The sequence below is a fragment of the Aquarana catesbeiana genome, linkage group LG06 (assembly GCF_042186555.1).
Source record: "Aquarana catesbeiana isolate 2022-GZ linkage group LG06, ASM4218655v1, whole genome shotgun sequence".
Classification (NCBI taxonomy): domain Eukaryota; kingdom Metazoa; phylum Chordata; class Amphibia; order Anura; family Ranidae; genus Aquarana; species Aquarana catesbeiana.
The window spans coordinates 305,311,174-305,338,313 of NC_133329.1; the positions used below are offsets into that span (position 1 = coordinate 305,311,174).

Here is a 27,140-nt window from a genome sequence, read left to right on the forward strand (position 1 = left end):
AACTGCCACTGACACAGTGATCAGTGCTAATACTATACACTGTCACTGTACTAATGACACTCTTGGAAGGGGTTAACATCTAGGGTGATCAAGGGGTTAAATGTGTGCCTAACAATGTGTAATGTGTGCTGTTTTTTTTTCTACTAAAGATCTCTTTGTTTCTTATCCCTGCAGAGATCATTCCTTCTGTACAAAGCCTGTGTTGATTGTCAACACAAGGCTCTGGGCTGTAATTGGACACAGTCAATCAGCAGGTCCCGGCCATGGATCATTGCAAAACTGGGGAAACACAGAAACGGGCAGCAATGTACCAGTACATTGCTTTGCCTGTACATGCAGCCTGTCCGCAGTACATTGTGGCCCTTAATTGGATATACCCAGTGAAGTGACTGTCCTTAGGGGGTACACAGATTAAACAAATCCTCCTACATAAGTTGTATCTGTTTATCAGCAGCCTTCTCTTCTCTACATCTGTTGTGTGGAATGTATAAAGCTTGTTTGACCTGTCAGAAAAAAAAGGGGGGGGGGGGGCGTGGCCTAGCGTATGGAGTAGCAGGACGTGCCTGCCTGGAGCTCCTGCACACGTCGGAACGAACAAGGCTCTCAGCCCTTTCTAGACACCACAAACAGGTCGGTAATGGGGAAGAAAGGAGGGGGAGAGGGACACCGCACTCCCGATCCACACAGCGAGGGTGATATTGATCGCTTTTTCACCCGTTTGGGACAGACACAGCGCGACCCCCCCCTCATCCAAGATGGCGCCGGCCCGGACCTCAGGCACACACGCGGCCTCACAGGGAGCTGCTTCACAGCGCTCCACATCTCATATGAATACCAGACAGCGTGCCAGGTCCTCTCCAGACTCTGATAACGGCTCGGTTCGTTCGGCCTGCCATTTCCCAGACTCATACAGATCTTATGGTGGATGGGACATGGAAACCTACATTAAGGCCCTCCCTACCAAGCATGACTTTGAAACCTATGTACAGAGACTTGAACGTTCATACAAGCAGGAAATCACTGAGTTACGCAAAGATGTAACGAACAGGCTGGAAGAAGTGGAGCACGAAGTGGAGGAGAACACCTCCACACACCAAGCACGTGAAGTCATCCTGCATGAACACACACTACAGATCCAACAACTAATGTACCATCAGGACGACCAGGAAAATAGAGCCAGACGTAATAACATACGTATCCCCGGTTTACCAGTGTCGGTAGAAACCACAGACTTAGCCCCTGCAGTCATCACTATATTGAACAACCTGCTCCACAAGGATAAAGATGCACCTCTAGAGTTAGACCATGTTCACAGAGCCCTCGGCCCTAAGAACCCTAACTTGGAGCATCCCAGAGATGTCATCTGCAGAGTACACTTCTATGCGGTTAAAGACGCAATCATGAATGCGGTAAGAATTCAAGATGCCATTTACTTCAATGAGACCCCAGTGTCTTTACTCCCAGACGTCTCCAAACTGACACTCGACATGCGGAGAGCCCTGAAACCCCTCACAAGTGCCCTTCAAGCAAAGCAGATAAAATATCGCTGGGGTTTCCCTTTCAATCTTTTTGCATCCCACGAAGGAAAGTCAGCAACATTCCGCACATTAGGTGATCTCCCAAAATTCCTTGGAACATTTGAGTTGCCACAGATTCCCATACCGGACTGGCCTCTTCATGCTGCCACCCCAGGTTTTCAAGCTGCCACAGGCTGGCAAAAGAAGACTAATAGAGCAAACGATCTAAATCAAATGCCTCTAGAGCAGCCGATGGATGACCCTCTGTTCCTCATTCTCGGTTTAATCACATTTTTCCTTCACAGGTTCTGGACCAGTGAAGCTGTCCCTGTTCACAGTTTGCAGTTATGTTGGGACATTGTATTGGTGATCTAACCTTGATTTTCTGTACATGAGTCTTACCCTTTTTTCTATGGGAAGCGTGTTTTCTTTTTACGGAAGAAACATAAATGTTTGTACTTATGGTCCCCTCACCACCATAGTTTTTTTTTTATACTTCCCTCCCCCTCAACCTTATTGTAGAATACTGTCAAACTTAGAAGCTGTGTATGAGTCCCTGTAGGCCATTAAGTTTATGTTGCATAGGGTTCTTTTTGACACCCATTAATAGTTCTTAAAAATACAATAGGCAATGCAGGGCCTGAGCGTACTTGAATATAGACAAAAATTAATGGAAATTGCCCGACGTGTGCGGGCCTCTCTGTGCTCTGACCGTGACCCCCCATTTAGAGTTTACAGCGCCCACTGCGGTTTTAGCTGTTATGTTGATTTCAACATTGTTAGTACGGCCATCTAGGACTTTGCTTTCTATTTTATTTTCTACCATTCTCTCTTTCTTCTGTTTCTCATACTTACCTTCTATCCTCTCCCCACAAGATGTCACTCCCTCCTTCCCCTCTCCTTACCCTCCCTCTCCCTTGGGACAGTGGGCCTTGACCATATTTACTCTTGTTCACTCTCTAAATCACGTTCCCAATGTCAGCTCCAACCTCCCTTAAAGTCTCCTTGTTAAATTGCAGGGGCTTCAACACCCAGGAGAAGAGAAGACTCATACTCTATCATTTTCATAAATTTCGCACCCAAATTCTTCTCCTACAAGAAACTCATTTTAGGTCGGATGCGATTCCACAATTGCTCCACAAGCAATACCCCACCTGGTTTCATAGCACCAACCCTTCAGCAAAATCGAAAGGGGTCTCCATTGCATTTCATGTTACATTCACACCAGATGTTCATACTTATGTTGATCCATCGGGCCGACATATATTTCTTAAACTGTCATATATGAATATGATTTATACTATAATCAATGTCTATTCTCCAAACCAGGACCAGCACCGCTTCCTTTCCACCGTTTCTCATTTGAAGAGATTTAGTACAACCAACGTGATCCTGGGAGGGGACCTCAATGCCACCTTGATACCCCGCCTCGACGCTTCATCGGGTAAGTCATCACTCTCCCCAGCTTCTCTGACCAAAATGCGAACAACTTTATCTGACCTTTTCTTAGTGGACAATACTACACCCCTCCACTAAAGATTACACATACTATTCCCCAGCACATTCAACTTATAGTAGACTGGACTACTTTTTCATTTCCCAATCCTTACTAGATTACTCTCCCCTCTTCTCCATAGGCCTCACTCTATGGTCTGACCATGCTCCTATACACATGACACTAGGAAACGTCCCTTTACAAAAGAAACAGGCCTCCTGGAGGTTGAATGACAATCTATTGTCTGACTCAGTCTGCACACAAGATATTGTACAGACCATTAAGCACTTTATAGCTTATCACGCCCAAGATACCATCAACCCACTTACGAAATGGGAAGCACTTAAATGTGTGCTCAGGGGTAAATTTATTCAACACGGCTCTCGGCTTAAACGTGCATGTACAGACGATAGCACACGTCTTCTTGCCAACATAGCCACATTGGAGGAATCACACAAAATCAACCCGGACGCCACAGTGCTACTAGAACTCACCAATGCTAGGAGAGATCTTTTGCAAATTTTCTCAGAGCGTTCCTTAGTAGCGAGAGATAAAGGGCGATTCGTCCACTATTCCCAAGCCAATAAATGTGGTAGACATCTGGCAAGTACACTCCAACCCCGACAAACCCGTAAGCCAATTCAGCTCATTAACTCCCCTACTAAAGGTAAAGTACTGAACAACTCGGCCATAGCCGAAGAATTCCGCCAATACTATTCTACTTTATATAATCTTACCCCACGAATCTCATCGCCCTTATCTCATTCACAGGACCTCCCTTCATACATACAGGAAACGGCTCTCCCACCCTTCCCAACATTCGACGCAGAGGAATTGGAGTCTGCTCTTTCCGAAACAGACTTTCTCCTCGCCATAAAAAAATCTTAAAAACGGAAAGACCCCCGGCCCTGATGGGTTTTCCTCACGCTTCTATAAGACGTTCACTCTCCAAGTAGCACCTTTATTAGCAAAAGCTTTTAATGCCATTGATGGTGATCTTGCTCCTTCCCCTACATTGCTTCAAGCCCAAATAGTTGTTATCCCAAAGCCAGGTAAAGACCCCTCCTTATGCCCCAATTATAGACCAATTTCCCTTTTGAATATAGATTTGAAATTATATGCAAAGATCCTCGCGAATAGCTTATCTCCTTTACTGCCTGCGGCGATTCATAAAGATCAGGTGGGATTTGTCCCTGGACGTGAAGCCAGGGACAACACCACCAAAACTATACACCTTATGGCGTAGGCCCAACGCAACCACATACCGACCTCAGCTGGCCCTTTATATCAGCTACCCTCTCCCATGCTTTGATGAAGGCTTCTTAGCCGAAACGCGTCAGCGTAGCCTGTACCCGTGTATCCATGTAACCCAATAAAGGGCTTTTATTCAAGAGCATCCGAGTCGCCAGCCCTTTTCTGATTCAAGTATTGCATTTTGGGGCCTGAACGTCCTGGCTAGAGCACCGGATCACAGTTCATAGAACATCATACTGGCAGTGGAGCTGGGGTATCATTTTGCTACCCTCTCCCAGTTGGGTCTAGGCCCCAAGAATGCTTACACGCATTATGTTCCTGTACTCCAAACCATCGGCTACAGTTCTAGTAAATGGCACCCAATCAGAAAAACTCATGATTACCAACGGTACAAGGCAGGGCTGTCCCCTTTCCCTGCTCTTGTTCGCCTTGGTAATTGAACACCTGGCCCAAGCTATCAGAGCTAATCCCAACATACACGGTATTCAATCCCCCACTTCCCACTGTAAACTCTCCCTATATGCAGATGACCTACTACTTTATGTAACCCAACCACATATTAGCATACCTTTTATATTAGCTGAGACTGATCGGTTTGGCTGTTTTAGTAATTACAAATTAAATATCACTAAAACAGAGGCATTAAATCTGTCCCTGTCACACACCACCCTTTCTTCCCTTAAAGCCAACTTCTCCTTTCAATGGCAAACAAACTCCATATCGTACTTGGGAACAGCCATTCCGAAACCAACATCAGATGTATACGCTCTTAACTTCAGCCCACTATTAACGAAACTCAGACGCCTCACTGAAACCCGTATGGCCTTACCAATGTCCTGGTTTGGTTGTATGAACGTACTAAAAAAAGTTGCTTTATTTATACCAAGCCCTCCCAATTGCCCTTTCCGTGGCATTTTTTCGCACCCTTCGATCCATGGCAATTCGATTTGTGTGGCAGGGAAACCACCCTAGACTGAAAACAAACTCCTTTGCTCCCCTCCCACTAAGGGAGGAGTTGGCCTACCTGATTTTGAACTCTATCATACATCGACAGTACTCTCCCGTATCCTGGAGTGGTTCCCCCGCCCGTTGATCAAAGCTTCCACCCTTGTGGAACAGGACATGGCCTCAATTGACCTTCGTGCTCTTTTATGGGGCTATGGTCAGACATACAAATCGTTAGCAGGAGTGTCCCCTCTCACCAGAGATGCTTTGGCGATCTGGTATCGTAAGAGGGAGAGTTACTCCTTATCCTCCGAACCGAGCCCTCTCACTCCCCTATTTGACAACCCTGCCTTCCCCGAAGGCAACTCTATTCTAGACCTAGACTATTACAATAGAGCTTCCTGGCCCACAGCCAGACAATTTGTACATAACACTCTAGGCACATTTGTTACAAACCAAATCACCATATCCCCTAAGGTAACATGGCTTACACGTCTACACTTGAATTCCTATTGTAAACAACTCCACGACTCCAAACAAATTCATAGACCCCTGACTGGTTTCGAGCAATTATGCACTCTCTCTGAGACTCCTAGACACACCTTATCATTAATATACAAATTGGTTCTAGACCGTGTTCACGGATCATTACCTAAATACACTAAAACTTGGTCGGAGGAACTCAGGAGAGACATAACAGAAGCTGAATGGGGTAAAGCCTTTCTTTTCACTCATAAATCAGCCATCTCGAGCTATATTCAGGAAAAAAACTATAAACTTATATCAAGGTGGTATTGGGTTCCATTCACTCTCAGGATTATGTTTCCTTCAATCTCTGATAGTTGTTGGAGATGTAACTCAGCGACAGGTACGTACATTCACATTTGGTGGGAATGCGATGTGCTTCTCCCTTTTTGGACACAAATTTTCCAGATATACTCAGAAATATACGATAAACCACTTACACCCTCTCGTACCATTGCTCTTCTCTCTATACTCCCTGGTACTATTAAATCACAAAAACATAACCTCCTAAGATTTTTCCTTAGTGCAGGGAGAGTTGATTCCCAGACACTGGAAAACTACCATTTCCCCATCTCTTGTAGAATGGGTAAACGAAATAAACAATGTAATGCTCATGGAAGAAATGCAAGCCAAGGTATTAGATAAACAAGCAAAGTTTTCTTTTATTTGGAGCATCTGGAGGCATTACTCTGCTTCAGACAAACTAAAGCATAGGCTCTCAACGGTAAATGTAACCTGAGAGTCCAAACATCCCTATAATAGCATCCTCATACATCCAAAAGTGATGCTGATACTGGGTCTAGGCTCGCTGTCCCCCCCCCCCCCCCCCCCTATATACTCTCAATCTTTTTTTTTCTCTTAGCTTTTTCTTTTTTCTTCTACTGCCACTTTCAGCCTACTCTGGCTTACCTTTCTTGGCCACACCAAGGAATCATTTGTATTCTGATTTTTCACCATGAGTTCTTCCATTATTCATGAGAACTGGAATTATTTTACCATTGAAACCCTACTGAATAAACGTGTTTTACTAATTGTTTCTCTGGCCCCTGGACACAGCAGGCTCCCATTGGGGCATCCAGATCCAGAGACATAGCATTCAAATTTAATGGTGATCTACTGTTTAAATGTTAACTTAACAAGCATAATTTCCAGCTAACTCAGTACCTGTAATAGAATGCACTAAATTTTATTATTATAAATATATATTTGTACTTGGTGTACCGGATTGCCTATTGTTAGGCTCCGGTGTTATTCATGCTTTTTTTTTCTGTTTAAACTTGTATTAAAACAATAAAACTTTTATTGAACATAAAAAAAAAAAAAAAGAAGAAGAGGATGGTGCCTATGTTGTAGCAGCAGCAGTAAAGCTGGCCATACTGTCACAGTTAGGCTTGCAGACCAGTAGCTACAATAGTAGAGAGGCTCCCACTGACCAGCTGGATAAGTGAACAAGCAGGTCAACCTAGCAGATGATGTGAGCTCTCCCGAGGTCTAAGTACTAACCGGTCCAGAGCTCCTAATGATGGAGATGGGTTTTGCTGCATATCAGTACCAGCTTGCGGTCCTCAGGATCGCCCCACCAGGAGGTGAGTAAGCCGCGGTCCTGTAGCAGATATAGCAGGTAGGGATCAAGCAGAAGCCTGTAGTCGAGGAACAAGGCAAAGGTCGGTAACGAGTGGTAGCAAAGATATGGACGGCAGCAGGAGTGACAAGAGCGAGATATTAGCTGGAGAGAGTGCAATAATCTGGCAAACAGGAAGTGCAAAGGCATGGCATAAATCAGGAAGTTCATGGGAGGAGCAAAGAGTTTAAGGTTCAAAAGAAACAGACAAACTTGCCTTATGTCTTGTTTAAGCAATCAAGCAATCTGGGAGCTGTCCAGCATCTCACGTGGCTCAGCAAGAAGAGTTACTGCTAGACATTGCAGAGGTCCCAGGTTCAGGCCCTGATGCCGCGTACACACGACCAAACTTTACGGCATACTTGGTTCGGCGGACCGGAGTCCGTCAGACAATTCGATCGTGTGTGGGCTCCAGCTGACTTTTTTCCCCAAAGTTCGACAGACCTAGAAATGAAACGAGTCCGGTCGAAAAGTCCGCTCGTCTGTATGCTAGTCCAATGGACAAAAACCGATGCTAGGGCAGCTATTGGCTACTGGCTATGAACGGCTATGGCTATGGCTACTGGCTATGAACGGCTATGGCTATGGCTACTGGCTATGAACGTCCTTGTTTTAGTCCGGTCGTACGTACGAATCCATCAGACTTTGGTTGATCGTGTGCAGGCAAGTCCGTTTATTCAGAAAGCCTGTCGTAAAGTCCATCGAAAAGTCCGCAGGACAAAGTCTGCCGTAAAGTCCGCTTGTGTGTACACGGCATCACACATACTAGTGGATTTTATGAAGAACATTCGTACAAAAATTTGTACGAAGATTCATATGAAAAATGTTGTATGCTTTAACATTTGATTTTAATGTCATGTTGTGAATGAAAACCACATACACTGTTGCAGTTTTGTGAAAAATTTTGCATCCTGCTCCTTTGAACTTCCTCGTCACTGTAGTCACAAAGAAATGTCGATTTCACCCAACAATTAAGAAATCTAACAATTAAGAAATCAAACAAACCCTCTTAGAATTAAAATTTTTGAATGAAATTCTGCTAGTGTATTGCCAGCTTAAGACTCCTGGCACACACGTGAGAGAGCTGAACGGAAAAAAACTGAGGCTCTCACTGTACTAACTATGCAATGTTAGGAAGAAAAGAACGGCTGCACACCACAGGATTGTTCCAATGATTTATTCCAAAAATAGCAAATGACAGCTAACAAAGACAGAGTGTCCGAACCCAGGAGGTTCGGACACTCCTGGGTGCAAACACTGTCTTTGTATAAAATCGTTGGAATGTTACAGTGCAGCCGTTCTTTTCTTCCTATTGATCATCGTGGGGAGTCGTGGCTTGCACCCAGTGCATCCGGACTGTAGTGATTGCTCACCTGAAGCGGCGTCTTCCTTGTTTGAATCTTATCCAATGTTAGCACAGTGATCTCTCTGCTCTGCTTTTGTGTTCCCGCCAGACAACCCTGGACAGCGCTCGAGGCCATTCACTGCAAGCGCTGATCTGATGCTGATCAGCTGCTGGTTTTCCAGCCTGCTTGTTCTGCAGAAGCCAGTAGTGAGATTGGCTTCTGAATGGCAAGGAGCTGTGCACACACGGGCCTAATGATGGCCGGTTTCCACTGTACCGGCTGATTTTGGATGATATTTGGTCCCTGTGTATGTGGCTTAAGGTGAGAGATGGCAGTGTTGTGAAATCTTGGTGCTAATATATCCATCCAAAGAGATACAAGAAGCCAGGGGACATTTCAGAAAACAACACTTCACCTGTAACTTAAATATCACTTTTGGGCAGGTTGACCCTTTAAAATAACACTCTAAAAACAATGTAATCCCTACAGTCTGTCACCGAAATAATGAGTGTTTTTCTTGCTTTTTCGAGGTATAATTTTTAATGCCGTTTTTCCTCATCACTTTGCTACAGAGACAAGCCTTGCTTTTCAAGAGGCAATTATGGCAAGAAACTAATGATTAAATCAATTTCTCATTCAACGGTACAGTAAAAGTACAGAACAATTAAGAATGCTTTCACGGCTCTGACACATCAAAAAAACATTTCTCCCTATATAATTGCACAGTGGTACACTTCAGATACATAATAAGCAGGTATCTTTAGTTACACAAAAATTCTTACAAGTGATGCAACACAGAGTTGCTTTAAAGACCCCCCCCCCCCCCCCCCCCCGCAATACAAACTAGTTCAGGTGAGCTGTAGATTTAAAAATTTAGTTTGCACTTACACACACCAATCTGCACTTACACTGCATCTGGGGAAGCTCCGTGGCTCAGCAATAGTCGAACAATGGCTACATGGCCATTTTTTGCAGCATCATGTAAAGGAGTGTCATTCTGGTAGCCAGTGGTATTCACTAGAGCTTGGTACTGCATCAACAGTTCTACCACATCTGAGTGTCCATGATTACAAGCTTCATGCTAGCAATACAAAGAACAAAAAAATATTACACATGAACACAGCAGTTATGTCAGAAGAAAAGAACAAAATGAATGTAAAATTAAAACAAGTTTGCCGTATCATTCATTCTCGCAACGGGCCTTATTCATCAACGTAAAGCAAACAAAAATTATAAATCTGCAAATTATATAAGGTAAACATAAGATTGAGCAACAAATTTAGTCTTCTTGTAGAGCAGGATTTGTTTCATCCCTTATATACAGTTGTGCTCATAAGTTTACACACCCTGACAGAATTTTTGGATTTCTTGGCCATTTTTCATATGTTCATATATGAACGATTACACAAAAACTTTTCTTTCATTCATGGTTAGCGTTTGGCTGAAGCCATTTATTATTAATCAACTGTGTTTACTCTTTAAATCATAATGACAACAGAAACTAGCCAAATGACCCTGATCAAAAAAGTTTACATACCCCAGTTCTTAATACCGTGTATTGCTCCCTTTAACATCAATGACAGCTTGAAGTCTTTTGTGGTATTTGTGGATGAGGCTCTAACCTTTCAGGTGGTAAAGCTGCCCATTTCTCTTGAAAAAAAAGCCTCCAGTTCCTGTAAATTCTTGGGCTGTCTTGCATGAACTGCACGTTTGAAATCTCCCCAGAGTAGCTCAATGATATTGAGGTCAGGAGACTGAGATGGCCACTCCAGAACCTTCACTTTATTCTGCTGTAGCCAATGACTAGTCGACTTGGCCTTGTGTTTTGGATCATTGTCATGTTGGAATGTCCAAGTACGTCCTATGTGCAGCTTCCAGGCTGATGAATGCAAATGTTCCTCCAGTATTTTTGATAACATACTGCATTCATCTTGCCATCAATTTTTACCAAAATTCCCTGTGCCTTTGTAGCTCACACATCCCCAAAACATCAGCGATCCACCTCCGTGTTTCATCATAGGAATGGTGTACCTTTCATCATAGGCCTAACCTGTCAGATATAAATATTAGTGATAAGTCCAGGAGAGATCATTCACCTCTTTGGACTTAATGTGGTTGTTCACCATGTACAACCACTTTTACCTACAGGTAAGCCTATATTAAGGCTTACCTGTAGGTGCTGGAAATATCTCCTAAACCTCGATGGCGCATGTGCACTTTAAAAAGGGCAGATTGTGACGTTTCTAAAGGGGTCATGCCGTGACTGGCAGCTCCCGCGTGCAGGCCGGAGTCGGGTGACGTCACGCGACTCCGGCCAGTCACAGAGCCGGAGTTCGCAGCCCCGGAAGAAAAAGGGGTGAAGATCGACGTTCGCTGCTAGTGGGGACAGCGGTGACATTGCAGGCTTTGGTTTCAGGTAAGTGACACATAATGGGCTACTATGACATGCATAGTAGCCATTATGCTTTACCTTTGCAGGGAAATAAAGAGGAAGTAAAACCCATCCATGGATTTTGTTGTCGGAATGTCCGATCAATGTCCGATCGTGTGTACAGGGCATTAGTGTGCCTTCACTTTTTACAAAGGAGCTAAATTCTTGGAATTCAGCTTTAAAGTGGTTGTAAAGGTAAACGTTGTTTTACCTTACTGCATTCTCTGCATTAAGGTTAAAAAAAGACCCTTTAACAGTAGCTCCAGCCTGTTCCCTCCCCCCAAATACTCACCTGAGCCTGATCTTGATCCAGTAATGTGCACGCCTGCAGCAGCTCTTCTTCCCTGTCTCACAGGCTTGACTGAGAGCAGAGGGAGCCATTAGCACCTGCTGTCAAGTCAAAACATGTAAGCAGAGAGCAGGAGCTGAGATGGGCTGTGTTGTCTTAACAGACACAAATAGCTTGGTGGCTTGGGATCAAGTATGCACGTGTGTCACCAGAGGAAATTAGTTCCTGTGGGGGCACGTGGTGGGGAGGAGGAGACAGGAGCTCAGCAGTGGACCCCTTAAGAAGAGGATTGCGGCTGTACAAAGCAAGTATAACATGTTTATTATTTTAATGAAAAAATTTAAAGTTTTACAATCACTTTAAAGAAAGAAGTTTAAGTATATATTGCACCCATTGGGCAACAACTGTTTTATTTAAAAAAAAAACAGCTATAGATCCTTCCAGAAATTCCAAACCAATTTGACAAAACTGATTGTTTTGGGAAACCCTCAAAAGCTACGACTGATCTTCATTGTTCTTTGTATGGTCAGCATTAGCAGCCAAAGCCATAATCCTATCCAAACATAACTATAAGCATTGTACCATCATTAGCCCAAACCAAACTTAGGGAAAAAAAAAAAAAAAAAGAAAAAAAAGTCACCTGAAGTGGGTGAACCAATCACAGATGCAGAAGACACATCATTGGCTCCAATGCTAATTAGTGCTATCTCTTCCCTCACCTACAGCTATAATTTAAGCACTGAACCTAATCATCAGACCTACATATATAGCCAAGTTGTATTACATGGCTCCTCCTCCATTGCGGCTTTCTTCTTGAAAATGCTAGTTGCTTGTTTGTCTATACTTTCCGAGTCACAGGCCCATAACAAGCATACAACACTCAGAACCTCTGCTTTACATGCTTTTTTTTTTTGACTGACTGACCCCAGACTATTGTAGCATAATGATCACTATAAAAGGCCATCAGCACTCTAAGAATGAGAGTTCACTAATAGCATGTACGCATTTGCCATCTGTAGAGGTTTCCTTTAAATGGATTCCTTTGTACATCACCTTGAAGTCATTAGTGGACAAGTGCTTTGCTCTCCCTAGTAGGTCCTATGAAGAACCTGGCCTTATACAGCTGTGCCAGCAATGTAAATAGGTCTCCCAACCATAGTCCTATTACCTAATAATCAGGTGGGAAACAAACCTTGCCAAACTCCACATTAGGAAAATGCCTTCTATAATACCTTTCTTTTTTATGTTTTGTAAGGTAATTCCAGAAAATTTGTTGAGCTTGTAACGTTTCTATTGCTTAGACAGCTAGGAAAATAATTCTTAACATATAGCTCATATATAAGTAATACAATTCTTATTATTTCTACTTAAGATTTAAAGTTTTTCGTCTCCACGTCCTAAGGGCAGAGACTGACAACTGTATGCTGCTTCAGCCAGAACGTGAGAGTAATAGCAGCAGAAAGAATGACGACCAGGTCCTCCAGTCAGCAGATCTGTCTGATAAAACTCCAGGGAATGAAAAAAAAAAAAAACTAGCCATACATTTTAAAATGATAGAAGCTAGAAATACACCTTTTTTTACTTGATGTGTTTACTGATCAAATGGCATGTATGAGAGCGATGCATTTACAATATTCTACTTCTGTATTATCATGTGACCTCCTTCTGCTTCCCTTCCCGATGTTAGTACAGTGGGAGGGGCTGAGAATTCCCTCTGATTAATGCAAGATGGCCACGTGTCTGCACAGCAGGGCTCTGCAAAGAAGGTATTTAGCATTATAATACATGTTTCTTTACGTTACAAGCGCTGGAGCAACTACCAGGGAATAATATTACTCAATGAAGGCAGGAGGAGAGGGAAGCAGATTGGCTCACACACAAACCATAGAAGGGACCGGGAGAGGAGGAGATGCAGAGGCGCTGAGGAGAGAGCAGGATGACAGAGGAATGTAAACTGACCACGCTATCATGGATCAGCCCCCATGATAAAAACATGGTCAGTTTAAACAGGGGAAGAGAGGAAAAGGCAGGATCAATCAGGTATTGTACAACACAGAATGGGACATATAACACTACATAAACACTATGCTAAATATTATGCCTTAAAAAGGAACAGGAACTTTTATTTTTTTATTTTTTTTTTAGTGTTAAATTGACTTTAAATAGAACTGTCACATTAAACTTCGCTGCTGGAGAATTCAGAATTTAAAATGTGAATGTAGCCTTAATGGATGCAGTTGGAAGTATATGCACCTCTTCTCAGAACCAGTGCCTTCCAGATTTTTGCACTACAGCTCTGACAGGTCCCTAGCACACATTGCTTGCCAACATTAACGTTCCCAGCAGACACATTCCAACAACAAATATGTGCACAGCTGAAATATATTATTGGGCAGTAATCCAAAAAAGTGTATGACGAGTTACCTTAAAATCCCCAAAAAACAGTCTAAATAAACCTGTTTATGAATGAGGACACAATTGCCTGTTTTAGTAACATGCAAAAACTACCCTGCAGTTGGTCTGTGCAAGTGTTATAAAAGTCACACAATTAACAGGTCTGCACCAAATGCACCCAACAATGACTCTTCAATTGTCACTCAAACATTTATTCTTTGATTTAGCTTTTAAAAAGAAGTAAAACAAATTACCAAAGGTGTCCAGCCAGCATTGTCTTTCACATTGGGGTTGGCTCCATTCTTGAGAAGCTCCTCTACTCCCTTCAGGTCCCCCTGTGTAAGATTATGAAAAGCAATCCTTTGAATTCTAGAACAGTATGTGGTGTAAGTCTTATGAATATTCAGTTAAAACGCAGCAAAAAAACGTCAGAATAGCTTTATACGTTATATGTGTGATAATGTGTCAGGAAGCCAGGCTCCACATTTTCCTTATTATTACTTCTAGCAAAAGACAGCTGCTCTTTAGTAGTGTATTAAAAATATTACTGCAACCACCAAGAGGCGCAGTCTTTATTATGATTAGAAATCAAAGTGGTGTTGCTGTACAACTGCCAGAGAACAAATATCATCTAACTGCAGAGTCATAGGCTGTGGCACTTTACAGATGTAATGAATATGGTGCAATGAAAAGAACATTTCTTTCTAGCAGATTTCAGTCCTAAGGCTCGTCTAGCCGGTCTCGGAAATGTTTGATGCAGGTATCTCCAGGGTGGACTCTGCTCTATAATAACATTTGGTCTTCTGTTTTGTGCTTTATGTCAGATTCTACAGCAGAAACAGTAAGTCTGCGAGTTTTAGGTGTTAAAAGAAATCAGAAGAACCAAGAAGCAGCATACACAGAGCATGCACCAAATACATACGTTTTATGCACAAACACGAAGAATAAAAGAATAAGCATTGGAATACATAGTTTAAAAAGAAAAATAGGCAAAATTCTCTTGCACACTTTAGTGTGCTTTTCCTTATTTTACAACGCATTCATTTGATCAGGCTTTTTGTATAAAGTGAACAATAAATAGCACAGTCCAACTGTTCAATTCAGTGTCCGGGTAAACATCAGGTTGATATCAGTTGGGGTCCCCCTCAGGAGGTATAAATGACATCTGCCAGTGTTGGCAAAGCTTGTAGACATTAAAAGAAATAGAAAAGTTACTGGAAAATCACTTGTGACCTGGCCAATCTTTCTCTCTTCTATATGACAACGTGAAGGAAGGTGGGAACCACACAGGCATCTGATCTGATGGCAGATACCTTCCTATCCCTTATCTCAAATAGAGATTTGCACCTGTATGGCCAGTAACCTCTTTGCTGTTCTGAAAACTGAAGTCTTACTGGCTGAAGTAATTGCACATCATCAAGTTACCTAGCTAAATAAGAATGAAATGATTGGAATTGGGTCTTTTCACTAATCTCCTTACTTACACAGGCCATATATCCCCTGACCCCGCCCTAGCACTTTAACATTTAGGCATTGACAAACTGCCCCTTAAAACTGGAGATTATACCATCCACCCACCCTTAGTCTCAAAACTTAATATCGCTAGGCTGTGGAACTCTAATACACAACCTAGCATAACAGATACACTCAAGCCTAGTACACAATGAGATTATTGGATGAATGATCATCCGTTTTTTGGGGGTTTTTTGCATGCTAGTCTCTATATTCAAAAGGAATAGGATACTAAAGTACAAAAATTCCCATACAACAGAATAAAAATTCTGAAGTGATGTAATGTATTTGTATTGTATTTTCGAATGAAAACTGTACTGATTAAAAGAAAATCGTACGATCTGGTATCATACGAGAAAAAGTTTTGGGTTTGTCCCTTGGGATAGTTTCGGATGAAAGCTGTGTACTAACGATCAAATTGTCATACGATCACTTCAAAAGTGGTATTCTTTGTACAATATTCTAACTGTGTGTACGGGCCTTTATGGACATCAACCATTAATGTGAAAATGGAAAAAATAATGACTTCAATTATTTTAATCTACCAGAAATTAATTTCTCTCTAGTCGGTTTGGGTATCCTGCCTAAACTGCACATTTAAAGGTTGAGAACGAATGTAAATCTTATGTCCTCTATCGTTCTGGTTGTTTACCCTTTGTTGGCCTATTGTTACTGTACTAATGTATGCCACCTTTGATTGGTATCTTCTCCCCCTCCCTTTCAATTCCAGCACCCTACCTCTTCCTTTTTTACCCTCCCTACGCCTCAACAAGATGTACAATTATCTTCTCCACTAGGATTTGATAATTGTATGTCCTTACAGGTATTGTTGTTGTTAATATCATTCATCTACCTGCAAGAATATATAATTTACCCTACCTAGTTAATTGTTAAGGACTAACATGTCTGAATGAGATAAATGTATGAGGTTATCTGTAGACTGCAACCACTGCTTCTAAAAAACCCTAATTGACTAGCTGACATATTGGGGTTTATTTACCAAAGCTAGAGAGGGCAAAATGTGTGACAATTCTGCAGAGAAACCAATCAGCTTCTAACCTCAGCTTGTTTAATTAAGCTTTAGCAATACAACCTGGAAGCTGATTGGTTTCTCTGCAGATTTGTGACTAATTGAGCTTTAGTAAATAAACCCCATTGCTTTAAAGACTTAAATACCATTTGAGCCACTGACAAAGAACATATAGCATATGCATATCATATAACTTTGATACTATCCATGCACTAAGTATTGAGCAAGCATGACAAATTTCCTTGTGGAGTGGTTATAAAGGCTGAAGGGTTTTTTACCTTCATGTATTCGCTGCATTAAGGTAAAAAACCTATTGTCCGTTCCTTCCTCAGCCCCCCAAATGCTTACCTGAGCATAATCTCTGTAGGTGGTTACCTAAAGCGGACCATAAATGTTACAATTCGGCTGTACAATCTCGATTAGATCTATCAATAGCCATTTATATTGTAAGCTCTCATAAATCGGGGCCCCCCAACCTCTTGTATTGATTTGTATTGTATCTGTGTGGCCTCCCTTTAGTTTGTAAAGTGCTGTGTAAACTGTTTGCGCTATATAAATTCTGTATAATAATAATAATAATAATAATAATAATAATAATTGGTCTTTGCCAGCTAGGACCAAAAAAGGGAATCTGAGCAACACAACAGTACATAACAAGGATGAATTAAAAAGGGCTTGCTTAAGATCCCTTTCACACTGGAGGCGTTTTTCAGGCACTACAACGCTAAAAATAGCACCTGCATAGCGCTTGAAAAAAGCCTCAGCTGCAAACCCAGTGTGAAAGCCCGAGTGCTTTCACACTGGTGCGCTGCGCTGGCAGGGCATCACAAAAAGTTCTGCCAGCAGCTTCTTCGCAGTGGTGGAGGAGCGGTGCTCCTGCCCATTTAAAACAATGTGGCAGCGCCGCCATACCACCGGCAAAACGCCACTGCAGCTGCGTTTTGCAGGTGGATTTAACCCTTTTTTTAGCCGCTAGTGGGGGTTAAAACCTCCCCGCCCCGGGTCTTAGAGTGCACTTCTCCCTGCTCCCGCCCCCCCACCCAACCACCAATATACCTGTCGTAAGTAGATTGCTAATTAGGAGAACGGAGAGTCGGGGGTCTGTGTGGAAAATGATCAATGGGTACACTATGAAGTCAGGAATAGGTATCGGGCTGACAGAAAGCACAGCTGCTTACAAACAAAATGTGAAGAGTACCGGTTTATGAGAAATTAATGGCATGGAAAAGACTGAGTCAGAGGTCATTTACAGCAGTAGGTTTAGCAGTCACATATGTAGATATCTAGATATAGATAGTAGATATCTACTCTGTGCTGTGTGTAGGCCTCATACCATTAGTGTACAAAAGGTGACTTGGAAAACTTTTGTATGGAAACACAAGGATGACAATGACACTATTGAAGAAGCTGAATGTCCCCAAAAACCGGCCTATGCATTATGGCAACACTTATTTTTTGCCAATTGCTCCCAATTCAAACTATAAATGTGATATTTGGTTATTTTTATTGAAATTGCCTTGTTTTTTCCCCTCTCTTTCAACAGTGATGACAAGATGATTATGAAGAAAATGTCAGATTCTGGAAATCAGAAGGGAAATCGTAGTCTGAAAAAAAAAAAAACACATTCTTGTGGGCCAGGCTATCAACTTTCATTCATCTTTCTTGCAGTTATTGTCAGTCACACAATACTTGCAGATAGCTTAATTGCGGCAGCTTAAATTTTTTTTTTTTTTAGTATTCTCCTGGAGACTCACGAGTTCCAAACCAATTTTCTTACCAATGGAGCATTTCCTGGAAAATGCACGATAATCAAGCACAGCTCCTATTGCCTTCCAAAAGATTAAATTAACTCAAATCAGACGCCAAAAATGGAACTAATAAGCATCCAAGAACGGTCATAAAACGTGGTAACGATTGCTGCACATAAAAGAATTTTAGCTCTGACAGCTGGGAATAACTGCAGCTTTAAAGCGCGGCAATAAAAACTTCAGTGGAGATTTTGTTTTAACCCATAGTGAATAATGCTTTCCAAAAGATGTTCATCTATGGGGTATTAGGATTGCTTGAAAGGGATGCGTATGCAAAATATAGCAACACGCTTTGGGGTTACAGGAAAACGTATGCACATTAAGAGAGGTATTTTATGGTTTACCTGAAACTACTTCAAGAGATTACCTTCACATTTTGGCTTGCCTGCTGTTTCATATTCATAATGATAGTTAACAAATAAATCTATAGATTTTTTCCTCTTCTGGTTATCGATCAGAATAGTGAAATTAGCACCCTCGCTGAGCAACTCAAAACCAAATACATAACTGCAGTTACATTAACAGGTTTAAAGCTTAAATGAGAGGTTAGTGATTGGGTTTATATATACTTTATATTTAACTGCTCAGCCTGTCAAACACCAGGCAGCTATTCCATCTTCCAGTGCCTGGTGCTTGACTGGTGATGTGTGGGAGCTAAACAGAGAATGAAGATGCCTAAAATATGCAAAATTTTATAATGTATGTTTATCAGTGCGCTAGCGATATTGAGTTGCAATTTCACTCACTTCAGAACTTAAGTCAAAATGCCTACATTTTATTTACTCGTACACGCAAGTAACCATATACTTGTGGCTGCTCTAAAATAAAACTTTATGCATCAGAATGATCGGAACACTTCAAGTGTTACCTTTCACAAATGCCAGCAAAAATTATTATCTTTTATTTTTTTAACAAGGGCTGCTATTTACGCTGATTTTTCAGTGTTGCCTTCAATAGAATACCAAATGGATACAGTTACTTTAAGTTAAAGCGGAGTTCCACCCATTTTTTTCTCTTTGGCTGTGTTGCATGCCCTTAGCTCATAGTTTTCACAATGGCCATTTTTTTTTTGCTGTTAAATACCTGTTTTTTCTATTTATACATTACTTCCTCCTTGCGATCGCCTAGACCATTGCATCACTAGGCAATTCGCAAGTGTTCCTGGGATAGTGGCGTCCTGTATCCCAAGACTCCTTGCAAATCGCCTACTGCTGTAATCTCGTGTATGCAGGGAGAGAGAGTAGCTGTCAGAATTCATCGGTGATGTCGGGGGGGGGCGGGGCCGAGCAGCTATCAAACACCAGTCAATTATTGGGCTTCTTAAGAAAGGGGGCGGAGCTGCAAACACATAGCGTCCCACCTTTCCCCATTCTATCGACTGGTGTTCGATAGCAGCTCGGTCCCGCCCACCCCCGACATCACCGATGAATTCTGACAGCTCCTCTCTCTCCCTGCACACAGTTACATTACAAGTCTGCTCAATGTTATACGGCCTCAGAGCGGGTTACACATTATCACTATATCAAGTATATATATATATATATATATTATTATTATTATTATATAGAGGCACTAATGAGCATATGCAAGATTTGGTGTTGGTGGTGCATGATGAGTAGACAGCTGCACAGAAATCCAGGAAATTAACACGAGAGGGCTTCAGATGCCCACAACTAAAATGGAACCTGCCTGCTTCTGAGATCAGTAAGTAACTAACTATTTTTAAAGTAAAAGCGCAAAAAATATGACATGTTAGAAATGTTCATTTACACATTGAGACAGTTACAGAGCGGTCTTTAAAAAAAAAAAAGTTTGGGGGACTGTAACTCCGCTTTAAAACTTTGTATTCAGCCTGCATAGTTCCCGACAGCAGAGGGCCTGTTGTCCGCTATAAAGCACCTAGCGTTGAAACCTTAAAGTGTGAGTAAGCTCCCGTACATGATTTTTACGTATAGGTAAGCCTATAAGGCTTATTTACAGGTACTGTAAATATCTCCTAAACATGCACCGTTTAGGAGATATTTACTTAAGATGCTGCCAGTGACGTCTCCAGTGCATGCGCTTTGAAGGAACGTTGCTTTAGAGTCCTGTGCCGTAAACATTGGCGCCTGTGCATCGTAATCACTCACACAGCCGGAGTCCTCAAACCCGAATAGAAGACCGGGTGAAGATTGAAGTGCCTTCAGTGGTGACAGCGTGTCGCTGGAGGGCTTCGTTTTAAAGGTAAGTTTCACATAATGTGCTAGTATGCATACTAGCACATTATGACATTGGGGTTGATTTACGAAAGGCCAATAAACAGTGCACTTTGCGAAGTACAGTTGCACTCTGCAAAAGCAGTTGCTCCAGAGCTTAGTAAATGAGGTGAAGCTTCACTTTGCAAAGAATACGCAATCATGTGCAAGGGAAATTTAAAAAACAACATTTTTGCTTACACATGATTGGATGATAGAAGTTAGCAGAGCTTTTGCTCATTTACTAAGCTCTGGAGCAACTTTTTGAGTGCAACCACACTTTTCAAAGTGCACACTCCATTTGCCTTTAGCAAATCAACTCCAGTGCCTTGCAGGTTTAAAAAAAAATTTAAAAAGCCAGCAGTTCACTACTGCTTTAAAGTAGAGGCTAGTATCGTAATAATAGCTGTTTTTTTTTTTTTTTATTTGTAGAATTTCAAAAGCATTGCTTTTTTTTTTTTAACGATGGAGTAGAGGTTAAGGTTTATTATCAATGTCAATTGACATACTTGAAAGGAGCTTGGACGTATATATGTGGCAAGGTTTACTTGAAGCGGAACTAAGGGGGGCTTTATGTGATGTGCCTTTTTTATAATGATCCCTGGCCATCTTCTTCTGTATGCCGGTCTTCGGGTGTCTTCATTTTCTGTCATCGGATGACGTCACTCCTGTGTATGCACAGGAGTCAGTCATACTGGCACACATGGATCAGGCTGGCGCCAGCAGCTGTGCTTCACATGAACAGCTCAGTTTACATGAGAGCATGGCAAGCTGTTTACATGAGCAGGCAAGTAGGTGTATTTTATTGCAGAAGAGACATTCGATGTCTCTTCTGCAATAAAAAGCCCTCCTGCTCACAGTGAGTAACAGCAGAAATTTTGTTCCGCTTAAAGTACTCCAAACTAGTTGCTAGATAAGTGTTTTTGACAGAAGCTAGCTTAAATATGGTTGATTTAAAGACAGACTTTCAAGCAAAGACCTTTTGTTGTATATAGCTGGCAATGATATAAGATAGAAAACAATAATAAGCGAAAAAATATAAAATGCTGAGAAAATTTTTTTTTTAAATGTCATTTTATATGTTGCATACAATACCGCTGTCCAATTATTACCTTTATGGAGGCAACATGAAGCAATGTCTCTCCCCTGATGTTTTTCTTAGAAACGGAAAGGTTACTTGGAGACATCTGGATACTGGTGCTAGTTTGGCTTGTTCTTCTTCCATCTTTGTTTTTAGAAGAGGGTGTGGAAGGCTTGGAAAGCAATTTTGGTTGTTCCGGGTTTGGATCACTTATTTCTATCTTCTCAGTCTTACAACCGCCTCCTGGCTTCTGAGGCTCTTTTCTTGAACGTTTTGAGATACTGGAAACTGGAGAAGGAGATGTGCGTTCTTTACGTTTTAAGACCTTAGTTTCTCTTTTTGAAGTTACATTTTTTTGCCTTGCACTTCGTAAAGCTTTTTTATTACTGGCTTTGCCTTCAAAATCGTCAACTCCATTCTTATCCTCATGTTGATTGCTTTCATCTACCTCACCATCTTTAGCGTCACAGCTTTGCTTCGATAGAGACTTAAATACAATATTGTTAGAAACTGGCACAGAACATTGGGGCTCAAACAGAGTGACCTCAGGCGGGTTTTCAGTATTTTTAAATTCAGTTTCTGCATGTTCTTTAAAACCATTCTCATTTCCAGTCTGACTATTTCTCATTGGTGAATCACATTTTTGGTCATTTTCCTGTTCACTGGGAGATGTTAAAACTACAGGAGAATTGCAAAATGAGACAGATCTAATATTGTTTGAAACAATACTTTTCTTGCCATCATCACTGTTCTGAGTTTGTGCTCCGACTCCCCATTCTTGGTTGATATCTTCTAGTTTCTTCTTTTTGGATTTTCTTTGTTTTGAATTCTTTTTCTTTTTCATGGGCTCCACAGTAGGTGAAGATGACACAAACTCGTATGTTTCGAATACTGGAATCTGTTCAAGTTCTGAAGGAATCTGTTGATTGACTCCTCTTTCTAAGACATACCTTGCCTTCCCTCTACGAGGGCTAAACCACATCTTTATCTGTTTTTTATTGCATTCTCCTTCAGTGGTGCTTGATTTGAGTGATGCATCTTGACATAAATCCATTTTGTTTTCTGCAAGAGAAGTGGAAATTATAAGTCATTTTCAGCAGTTTATGTAAGCACCATTAGTTTCTAATAGAAGCAATTGTTTTGAAATGGTATACTTTTTAAATGGTGTTAGAGAGGGTACTTATGGGAATATATTTTACATGCTAGGAAGGGACAGCTGTGAATTGGCTATTCTGCAGTGGAGTGGCTAAGAGCATTAAAAATAAATAATAAGCCAAAACATGTAATAGTAACAGAGCTTTTAAAAGAAAAGAAAAATCCGGGCTCACAATGCATATTTTTTTATGTACCGATCAACCTCATTGTCAGGACTAAACTAAATGGAGGGAATTAATAAAAATTGTCTGAAACAATGTCTAAAGAGGAGTACAGCCAATCGGCTTTTCTATTTTCATTACCTAAGCTGTGTGGAAAAAATGAACAGAAGCCAATTGATTGATATGGGTAACAACACCAGTTAAGATAGAGCTCGACTCAGGCACTTTTTAATAATTCCCCTTAATGTGTTTAAGGACAACTGTACTGAACTAAAAGTAGGCTTCCATTGCTGTCCACTCTTTGAATTTGCTCTCTGCCTATTTAGTTGATCCAACTGCTTCAATATTTTTTAAGGCACAGTCATAGTCAAGTGTTCTGACTGTCAGTCATTCAGAAAAAACTGAGTCAGAGACAGAGAACTAGAACTTTAAGAAAGATGCCAGAAATCGCAGCTTTCATTTTTCTCTCAGCAATTTTCCTTTAAATACCCACAGTTTCAAAGTTTGGTAAAATAAAAAATAAATTTAAAAAAAGACACACATTCTTCGAGTTCAAAGACGCATGCACACACAAACACTTCAAGAGAATTGCATAAAGCTCTTACAAGTATGGTCCAATTTGTCACCAATGGAATAATTACCTTTTTCATCCTTTGAAAATAGTTATCACCCAAAGACAGTTAGCAAATGAAAAGGAGGGGGATTGGGAGGCGCCAACTCTATATATACTGACAGGTAATGGTAATATAGTGCAGTATATACACTTACTGGTTCGTAGCTTCAGAATGGGGTGGCGGTGTCCATGAAACCTAAAGATGTCCTGTGATATGCTGGTGCTGGGGTGCAGGCTTCGGTTGCCGTCTATGAGCTCAGGGGAAGTAGTACTCCTGGATGCTGAAGCAGATCAGCGGTGTCCAGTGTGTGGAAGCTCCGCGCTAACCACCCCGGAAGGCGAAAGCGGATGTGACGTTAGCGGTGCACGGACAGCATCCAACCATGGATAGTGAAATGTACAGGCTATGCGCTCGGGGCTCACAGCTCCTTCTACTGGCCTGTCAGCTCTCAGGAGGAGAGCAGTTTAAATAAAATTACAGGACATAGGACTGAAAGGAAGTGGGCGGGGGGTCCACGGCTGTGGAACCATAACAGCCAGCGGACCTACATTAATGCAAATGGGGATAAGATTTAAAAGTCAATTGATTGTATGAAAATGCACTTTGTTATAAAGTATGACAATAAAAAATATATCTGTGTGTATATATATATATATATATATATATATATATAAAAAGAGAAATATGAGAAAAGTATTAAAAATGCATTGAAAATGCATGGAAGAGCAGAGAAAAAAAAGTGTTAAAACAGTTCAACACATGGAAACGTGAAATTTTTTGGTAAAAAATAATTTCACTATGGGGCAACAGCAAAACAACAGTAGGAATAAAATCTACAATAAGGAGTGTGTCTCTATTTCCTCACTGAGTCCCCCCGGCGAGAGGGTGTTCAAAGAATATATCCAGTAGGTTTCCTGCTGACATAAACGTTTGCAGCAGGAAGACCTCTGGGGATGGCCTCTATAACCCAGACTTTGAGGCCTGTGGTGGATTTTTGATGTTCCTTCAGAAAATGAAGAGGGACACTGTGTTTGTCATGGCCTTTCTCTATAAAGCGTCTATGTTCGCCAAACCGCTACATAGAATAGGCCACATGGGCAGGTCAAGCAGTATACCACGTGAGGAAATAGAGACGGGCAGTCTGCCAAGTTGTAGATAACTATAAATATTGTAACTTTTTGTTCTTAGATCAAAGGGATAAACTTCAGTGTGTAGATGAGGGAAGTTTAACCACTTAAAAAGACCAAACCTTTTTCGGTCTCTTATTTCTTACAAAGTTGAAATCAGTATTTTTTTATAGTTTTTGCTATATAAAACATTATATATAGAGATATATCTCTATCTATCATATATTAAAAAAAATACACTTCAATTAATTTAAAAAAACGAAACAGTAAAGTTAGCCCAATTTTTTTGTATAATGTGAAAGATGATGCTACACCGACAGAATCGTGATCTTTATTCAAAGGCAAAAAATTGTGATTCCCATTTTAACCAGAATCGTGCGGCTCTATGACTTACAGGTAATTGAGCTCAACTCATAGGACTGTAGGGTGTAAGTCACCTAGGCCAGGTGTTTTTAATTTTTTTTTTTTACAGGTTGTCTAAAGAACCTTACATTCAAAGCTAGCATCAGCAGAGACCTGAGCATCCATTTGATAAAACTTAGTGAATGTGTGAACAGAAGATCAGGTGGCAGCCTTGCAAATCTGAAATATGGATGCTGAAGTCCAAGAGACATTCAACGATCCTAAAGATTTGAACCCTAAAGATTGATAAGCTGCCAATGCCACCTAGTAACAGAGGAACAGGAGGCAGGAGGAAGAGGAGGAGGAGATGTCCTGGTTAAGATGAAAGAGTCCAACCTTAGGGAGAAAGCAGGCCTTAGGCCTCAAAACAACCTTTAATATGCAGCACCAGAAATGGTTCTGTATTGGATTAAGTAACTAGCACACAAACTTGCCTCACAGAGGTGATGGTAACAAGGAAAAGTGTGTGCGAAAAAAGAGAGAAATTGCTTGGATAGATTCAAAGCGTTTTTAGTACCCTCAGAACTAGGTGGAGATCCCCCGGTACATGTACAGATGAAGCTATGCGAGTCACACCCCGGACTATGGCTTTCATCAAAGAACAATAGTCAACTAGTCTTGAAATATATCGTGAGGGTTGAGCTCCTACTTTTATGGGTGCTTAAAGTCAAATGTTGATCCAGACTGGAGAAAGACCAGGATGGTGTCCTAATGAGTATCTTCCTGGGATTAAATATCCTTGCTCGCACCATGAAAAGTACACTTGCCAGGTGGGATGGTAGACCTTGCAGGAGGATGACTTTCTAGCTTTACAAGCATAGGAATAAAGGAATCAGATAGACCATTAACTTTTAGGACTTGGGCTTCAACAGCCGCTCATCAACCCTAAGAAAAAAAAGGCCTCCAAATCACTTCCTCATTCAAAGTCCCCAGTAGACAAAATATAATGGACTACCATGGAGATCATATAGGGCCTAAAAGAGTATGTTATATATAACAAAACACTTCAAAAATATAAATAATCATTGTCAGCAGCCAAATTCCAAAAATACCATTTATAATATAAAAATTAAAAAAAACACATAGGTGTCTAAAACCGCCCACCAACATTCCTTAAATCTAATATATATCTGCTTATATGGAGCAATAAATATAGAAAGCTCGGTGTCCCCAGCAAAACTGGCCAGGCACTCACCATTTTTATCATTCTATGACATCTACAGTCATTATCATTATACAGTAAATAAACGGTGTCTGTAATCAATGAGCACACTAGTATGTGAACTTGCAACATTCTTTTGTGGAATTAAGACACGCTATCTTTGGCACATCAACATTGATTCCACCGCTCTGTTCTTTGTATATTTGAAGTAACTAGTAAAGCATTTTTTTTATATATTATTGAGTGGTGCGTGACTTTGCCAGGGTTCAATTGGCTTGATATTAAGTAAATCTAAAGTCTGAAAGCATAATGAAATATTCATATCTCAGAGTGGAATCTAATATGCATTGCTGTTTTTTACTCCATATAAGCAGGCGTATATTAAATTGAGGATTGTTGGTGGGTGGTTTTAAATGAGGATTGGTATACCCATGTGTTTTTAGTCTTTGTATAATAAACGTTTTTTTGTAATTCGGGTGCCGATTTTGGTACACAATATTGTCCAATGCCGACATTTTAAACACCTCTACAGGTCATCAGTTTAAAGTTAACCATACATCATGCTCATAGAATTATAGCTCCCACTTCGGTGTACGTGATGAAATATATCATGCAACACGATCACCATTTTCGCAGTTAAATAATCATATGCTAAAAAAAAATATCAAACAATCCCTAAATAAACCAAAGTGATAATAAATGGGAAAAGAAATAAGCTTCACCTAAAATACCCAAATAATGCAATGACTGAGATTATTAAAAGATTCTTATTAAAGCGGAAGTTCAGTCATTTTTTCATCTTTCCATCTATTAAATCTTCTGCCCTTGTTGTTTTAACTTTGGATAGTAAAACTTTTTTTCTGCCAGTAACTAACTTATACAGCCCACTTCCTGTTTGTCTGGTAAAAAGCCCAGGCTTATGACATCATGCACAGCTCTCCCTCCCACTCTCGGGAGAGTTTGCCAGGAAGGGAGGGGGGATGAGTCATAAGAGGGCCAATGAGAGCTGCAGAGCTGGAGGTGTGCCTCTGTGTGTG

General features: G+C 41.0%; 1 protein-coding gene across 1 annotated transcript in view; it reads right to left on the bottom strand.

Annotated features, from left to right (window-relative positions):
* Window positions 1-27,140, bottom strand: part of BARD1 (BRCA1 associated RING domain 1) — a 191,738-nt gene that overhangs the window by 75,039 nt on the left and 89,559 nt on the right. Inside the window, exons 4-6 of the mRNA XM_073633578.1 lie at window positions 21,514-22,544; window positions 14,072-14,152; window positions 9,612-9,784 (exon numbers count right to left, since the gene is read on the bottom strand). Coding sequence (XP_073489679.1) covers window positions 9,612-9,784; window positions 14,072-14,152; window positions 21,514-22,544 — 1,285 coding nt within the window. The remainder of the gene's footprint in view (window positions 1-9,611; window positions 9,785-14,071; window positions 14,153-21,513; window positions 22,545-27,140) is intronic.